This window comes from Betta splendens, chromosome 12 (genome assembly GCF_900634795.4).
Source record: "Betta splendens chromosome 12, fBetSpl5.4, whole genome shotgun sequence".
NCBI classification, from domain to species: Eukaryota; Metazoa; Chordata; class Actinopteri; order Anabantiformes; family Osphronemidae; genus Betta; species Betta splendens.
The window spans coordinates 2,482,597-2,489,824 of record NC_040892.2 but is presented as its reverse complement, the minus strand read 5'-3'; the positions used below and the strand labels follow the sequence as shown (position 1 = coordinate 2,489,824).

The window sequence follows — 7,228 nt, the reverse complement described above, 5'->3', positions numbered from 1 at the left end:
GAGCCATAATGGAGTCTATTTGGAGCGTTAGTAACTGCAGGTGAATCTAAATGGTCAACTCTAAAAAGAAAACAATCCTCAAGACATGACATCACATTCCTAGTGGTATTCTGCTGATTAAGCTTCTGGTCTTGATTTGAGTCACTTGGCATTTAGACATGTGTGACATTTAGCGTTGTAGAAAAATAGTCTCAGGGTACGGAGGCGTGACGATCAAAAGCGCTTCCGAGGGGTTCAGCTCAGAACAGGGTACGAACACTACGGCGGCCGCATTCTGAGTGTCGCTAAGGAAGAAAGACGTCGGCTGAAGTAAGTGCAAAGAATAGAGGTAATTCTTTAATTACAGAACACATCCAAACCCGAAACGTTGCAGGAAAACAGGTCTCATCACAAAGGGGCTGTTCAATGTGTTCAGTTGTGAACGTTCATCTATAACACGTCAGAGTTCGACTAGCGGTCACCTTCTTACGTTTACCTTTTTAATGATACCGCAGTGAGGGTCCTGTGTTTACAATATTACTAGAGCACCGGTTGGATCCCTGACTAGAAAAGCTAACGAGCTCGCAGCTGTATTACTGGTCTCTGTTCAACCTGAACCCTTATGACACAAAACCGTCCTCTGGACCATCGGTCAAACTCTGATGAGTTACATGATGACCTGTAGGTGCAGCTTTGTTTAAGGAACTAGAAGTGCATCCGTGAAGTGCAGGACAACGTTACACAGTGATCCATACATGAGAATTTGTATTGTCCCATAATCCACAACACACAGGATGTTCTTCATGAATATAGAGGTGTCTTGCCAAAAGTCTAGTTCCACTCATAACAACAGCCCACCAACCTGCAAAAGGCTTACTGGAAAAAGATGCCCTGAGCCAAATTAAATGCTGTCAAAGGCCAAGAACATCAGGACACAAATGGTAAAATGGACCAATCATCAGCAGATATATTTCTTCACCTCCCCCCAAAGGGTTTCAGCAAGACACGAGGACTTAAGGACTTAACTGGCTGGGTTCAACCTCCGGTCATTTCACCGCGTCTGAACACAAGACTCAGGTGAATTAGCCAATTAGGCTTAAATACAAAAGATTCTTCAAAGCTATGGTCAAGCTTCATCATACCAGGCAAATCTGTACGCTTGACGAGAGAAGGCCTAAAGAGAAGGGAGAGGTGTGAGAAGAGAAATAGGAAAAGGCAGAAGGGAAGTTAAGATCAGCTCCTCAGTGACAGCGGCCGGTTAGATGGAACAGATCCGCTTCAGGATGCCGACTTCACTGCTGCTGGTTTACTCCACGCGCTTGTTTCAGCAGTCAGGAGATGTTCCACAGCAAGGTCTGATCCCTGAAGAACATCTCAGTCCAGGCTTTCATCTCCTGAGCCTAGAGGATCCTGTTTGCAGAACGCCGCTTCCTTCTTGAGAACCCAGACGTGGATTCTATTCCAGAACCTGCAGGAGGACGTCTTGGAATCTAGTTTCACCAAGTCCCTCAGAGAAGAGATGAGAAAGGCTTCAGAACTCCGGAAGAGTGTTCGTGTGTTGGTTAGTCTGCTGGTGGGACTGTGCATACGGAGCAAACTGATTGGACTGGTGTGTACTGGCCTGACTGGGCGCAGTCTGGTTTGCTTGCTGGTTTTCTGACTGGTACTGTTCTAGCTCTCTCTTCCTCCTCAAGGCTGTCTGCAGCTGCTGCTTGATCACTTGGATTTGGCCCTCCAGTTCTGACAGCTCCTGAACAAGTGTGTTCCGTCCGGTACCCAGACCCGGACCACAGTCACCCACACCAAAGCTCCGGCACTGTGCAGGGCCTTGTCCGGGCCCCAGTCCTTGTCCCAGTGCTCGGCCCAGTAGGTCAGACCGGCCGTTGGAAGTGGTCACTATGGGCAGGTGCTTCTCCAGCAGGGGAAGAGAATGAGGCAGTGAAGAAGCAGGATCCTGGGATGGTCGTTCCAGGTCGTTCTGCATTTCCTGCGGCAGAACCCTGCGTCTGTTGCAGTGGGATGAGTCACCAGGGTTCCACGACGCTGCCGGATTGTTTCCTTCATTGCACCTGGAGATGAGACAGGCACAAATGTAAAATGGAAACTCTGGCGAACCCCCCGTGTGAGAGCTGTTTATCATCCGACTGCATCTCCTCACATGGAATCACACTGTGGCTGCTGTGTGCTAAAATCACTGAGATTAATCAGAATGTTTGATGTTTTCTTTGGGTTCAACCAAAAACAGTGTAAATCACTGGCCTTACATTTTAACAGTGTCATTATGAAGTAATTGTTGATACAAATGATAACATTTTCCTCATCTTAATGAAAGTGTCTTATGTAACAGACCTTTAGCGCTAAGGCTGACTTGCAGAAGTCAAATTCGGTCCAATTAATTTCCTTCCACTGATCCCACCAACCTCTCGCATCCATCCTGCAGGTCTATCTTCATCTTTAGGCTAATGAGCACTAGCAGCAGTAACATGGCTTGAAAGTGTGAAGTGTCAGTTCAACGCAACATCACGGACGTCATCTTCTCTCCGGGCTTAAACCCACATCACTCGTAGGCGGGGATGAAAACACGTCCTTTCTCTTTGCGCTGCAGCAAAGAGTAATGGGGAGCCGAGCGAGACGCAATCACGGGACGTTTTGCAGTGTTTCTCACGCCTTGTTCTGCAGCCGTACATTCTGCATAATCACCTGACGTGTGCTCCCACACAGGAAACGCGAACCACAGAGAAACTGTGTCTCAAAGCAAATCGGCGGCACGTAGGCCTCACAATCAAGCCATGTTACACTAAACATACGGAATAATCCTTAAATATGTCGCTAACGCAGATGTTTACCCAAAAACCTATAATATCCTTACAGTATGTACAGTATAGGTCCATAATATCGTCCTGAACACGGCTAGGGTCCTGCTGATCTGGAGCTCGTCCTAGCTACAACATCATACAGTCACATCTGCATAAGTCTAAGGCCAGAAATAAAAGAAAGAAAGAACCAAAAGCTGCATTTTGAAAATTCATATTCATAAGATGTCCTAGCAAACATATTACTATTAGATCTTAATGGTAATATTATGGCACAAAGCATACACCATTACCTAGCGCTTCCGCATCCACTGAAAATGAAAACGCACCAGTACAATGAATTTTGCTCCCCGTCAACCGTAATGTTGCTATAATTTAAACTTCATGAAGGAATGAACCAAATGTAGTTTTTAGTTTCGATTAGGATTTCATTAAAAGAGCAGCGAAGCAAGTTCCTGCAGCCCAACTGAAGAACTGAGTCTGAAATCCCACTTCTTTAAAGGATCTAAAAGTGACAAGAAGAATTTAATGAGCTACTCCTGACATCAAAAGAGACCTTAAGCTCAAGGATGAGACATCAGAATATGTGAGCATGAAAAGAGTTTCTTCTTAAAATTAATATGGACATTTTGATAAGGCGGCACCTGTGCTGACATCACAGCTGGAATGAAAGTGAGCGAGGTTATCATAATCACATCTCTTAGTTGTGAAGCAGCGTGATCATTACCCTTCTTGTTCTTTAGAGGCACTGCTTGCTATAGATCATTTTGCTATACAGCATGAAAAAATGACCTACTAGTGAAACGTAAGTCAGAATTTGAAATCACTGCCTAAATTCATAACATACTGGTGGATGACAAAAGTTGAACCTCCTCCTTCCAAAACATAAATCATTCTGTGGTTTTTAGTGTTTGACTCAAACATCAGCCGGTCATGTTTCAACAATGGAGCCACTTTCAAAGCCACTTAGATCTTTTTCTTTTCCAAAAAATCAGAATCAATGAACCTGCTCATTATTTTCATTCCTGCCATGATGCGTGATTGCTATCATTTCTACTAAGCAGTCTACATTGTGAGAAAGAAATCAAATTTGCGCTTATAATCAGCCTTTCCTTTTCCTTTGTCACCCAGTGAAAACAGAGAACATTAAGTGTTGCCATTCAAAACACACGACCCAAGTGCATCAGGAAAACATTGATCCTGATAAAATGTCCTTAAGCGAGATTTAGATCCACCACCATCTGCTGATCGTATGCTGTGGTCATATTCCATCTCCCACTCATTCCAATGAGTGCGCCCGGCACTTTAAATTGTACCTTGTGGTAATGATCTACAATAGAAGTGACAGATTTCCTTGCTTTAGTGTGGATAACTGTTGAAGTGCTTTTTGTAGAGCTCCTTGACCTTAATACTGAGTTTGATAGTAAATCACATAATCTTAATTGGCCATCAGACAGCGTTTCGGGGTATTAGAGCCACTGCCACTCGCTGTCTCCGATGCACTTGCCTTTTTTTACATCCTTGTTAGCATGAAAGTGAAGGGAATGAAATGAGCTCAGTGCTAAATGGCCATTTTAGCCTGTTTAAATTCACTGATGCTGATGTAAAAGAAACGTATACAAAACGGATTCACAGGATGAACTCTAGTGCTACTGATGCCAAAGCAGAGAGAAACTAAATATCAATCCACATAACGTCAGCGCAGGACTTGAAACATACAGTGCGTTTCTTTAGGACACTGACAGTGTGACAGTAATAAGCCCTGACTCTTTGACAGGCCCAGTGAAGTAGGGCTTGACAGGATGAGTGTGATTATGCAGAAGTAGGTAATCTATCCTCATTGCCACAGGCATCCCTCACATGGCCTTTGCTTCATAATTATTCTGCGTATTTAATCCCTCCACCTGAGCATCCCCTCTGCAGAGACAGACAGAGATGTGTAAACTATATATAAAATGTTATAAAAGGAAAGATGGCATGGAGGATTTACTATATTTACTATAGAGGTATAAGGAAAACTTCACTAATATGAAGCCCATGCACAAAGATCCACAAACAGTTTGATGTCACAGCGTCTGGACAAAGTTTACCTATGCAATATTTAAAAAAAGACTCAGACTTTGCAGGATTACTACACCCCCACCCACCAAACACAGATTATTCTCCTCATATCCTTTACTGATAATGAGCTGCCCGTGCTGTTTGGCGTCTGATTAAAATAGGGCACCTTAACTGCCACTTGGATGTTAATTGATGTCACTTTTCCTCAGTCTGATAATTTGGCCAATGGGCTGTTAAAGGCTGCTAAAGTGGCTTCTTGCTGGAAATGCTCCGTTGCAAATGTAGTGTGAATAATGGCTGCAGCATACGGGCTCACGGCCGCTTCGGTGAAGCGGGTTCGCGCTCACACCCTAGGATCCAGCACAACATCTATCAGCGAGCGGCTTTCATCGCTGGTAGCTGGGCTTTCAGTGCGTAGCGTTGGTTCAGGCAGGTTTGTGAGCTCACACCGGCTCCAGACATGTTCAGTTGGCTTTAGATTGATCCCATTCATTAATATTTGTATTATATGGTGTAAAAAATAGAAGTACCTCTTCTCAGGCTTTGTAACAGTTGGTAGTTTGTCATCGGTGAAGACTGAGTTGAGTGCTCGGTGTAATCTCTAGAAAACAAGCAATTGAGAAAATCATGTTTATTCATTTGCATAAATGCCTTTTATAGTAAATAGTAAATAGACTTCTAATAAATTAAACACAGCCTTCAGCAGTCAGTGTATTTGTTCATAGCTGTGTGAATGCATATTCGTGGTGTGATTATTTCTTCAGTACCTGGCTCGTATGCAGCCAGTATTTGAAGCGCGGCTCCTTGACCCTCGGTATCACCAGCTTGTACACAATGTGTTCCGCTATCGTGGTCAGTAAGGATAAGGCCACGCCCACGCAGAGCATCACAAACAGCCCGGAGAAGTGCTTGATACCCATCTGCAGCGTCTGGAGAGAGACAGAGTGACGGCAGGAGGAATAAACAGTATGCAGAGAATGAAGAGTCATGATTATTTTTACCCATTGACCCCAAACTGGGGCTGGAGTCATCACCTGGTGGACTGTTCATCCATACAAAACTACTATCTCAAGAAACTCACAATGTCTGGAGGGAATCGTATGATGACACCCACTTTAACTCAAAGATGAACTATTAGATTAAACATAATCAAACAAAACTGAGTTATCGAATTACACGATACCAGCGCAACAGAGAAGTGTAAAAACTACAATGTATGAGTGTTGAGTTGCTAATGCTATTTTCTCATTATCGAAAAATCCAGGTCCTGGGAAAACTCCTTAAACGGCCTCACTCTGGGTTAATTACAAGCAGTTTGACTCGCATCATAACTCGCACTCGGTCTGTTCTGCAAATGTGTCAGTGTGGAGAGTGACCTCCCAGAATTATATGCGAGTAGCTATTTCCAAATGTGATATCACACTTCATTTCCTAATTGAGCATTTGCTGCAGGCGCTGCCAAGGCACCGACTCATAGGAACCTCCTACGGCTGAGCGTGGACCAGCCGTGATGCGGCAGCAGCTGTGGCGGCTGCATTATGAGAGTGCGCTGGAAGAGACTGCGCCATAGATTAAAGGCGTCAGAGCAGTATTGTGACTTGGTGAGTTGGCTGTAATGGAATTTCAGCCAAAGAGGTTCAGGGGAGGTCGGGCAGTGCAGACGGTGGCGACATGAGACTCCTGGGGTAGATTTGAATGCTGGTAACAAATAAATCAGTGGGTTTATCCTTTAAAAGTAAGATGAGCATAAACAGGTGGAAATGAAATGTTGTTAAAACCCAATCCGGTACTTCTGGTTGTTCCTTGGAGAAACACATTTAAGTCTCTTGGAAACACTTGCTCTTTTACTCTAAACAACATATAATTATTCATCTCTAACAGAGAGCTTAACATTCAAACTACTGTCCTGTTTTTACTGATTGCTTGCAAAAAACTACAAATTATCCTTTTAGTCCATAGATGTGTGATTATTCTGGCTTTTTTTAATGTCAGCAAACCTGGAGAATGTGTCGTTATTTAGAAGTTGAAACGGGACCAACTCATTTAGCTGCTGGTGACAAAGCACTCATTCATCAAAATAAAGCATTGCTACAAAAGGCTGAGCACGTCCAAACTGAGCCAGTTATTCATATACTGCTCAAATCACATTAATCACAGTATATCATGTATTGTTCATTTTGCCAAAACAAAACTGACTTTTGTGTTGTAACTGATTAACATTATATATTTATAAGTGTACGCATACAAGCAGTGGATATCGCTCATGAACATTAGTAATTTATATATGTGTATTTACTGTAGGTGATACTCCATGAGTGCTTCATATTGTAGCTGGGGACCAGAGTTAATAAAACCTGCCAAAAAATAAATAATAA

General features: G+C 43.4%; 1 protein-coding gene across 1 annotated transcript in view; it reads right to left on the bottom strand.

The window, feature by feature from the left end:
- Positions 1 to 309: 309 nt before the first annotated feature.
- Positions 310 to 7,228, bottom strand: part of grin3a (glutamate receptor, ionotropic, N-methyl-D-aspartate 3A) — a 29,068-nt gene continuing 22,149 nt past the window's right edge. Inside the window, exons 8-10 of the mRNA XM_029168730.3 lie at positions 5,621 to 5,782; positions 5,384 to 5,454; positions 310 to 2,048 (exon numbers count right to left, since the gene is read on the bottom strand). Coding sequence (XP_029024563.1) covers positions 1,511 to 2,048; positions 5,384 to 5,454; positions 5,621 to 5,782 — 771 coding nt within the window. The 3' untranslated portion in view covers positions 310 to 1,510. The remainder of the gene's footprint in view (positions 2,049 to 5,383; positions 5,455 to 5,620; positions 5,783 to 7,228) is intronic.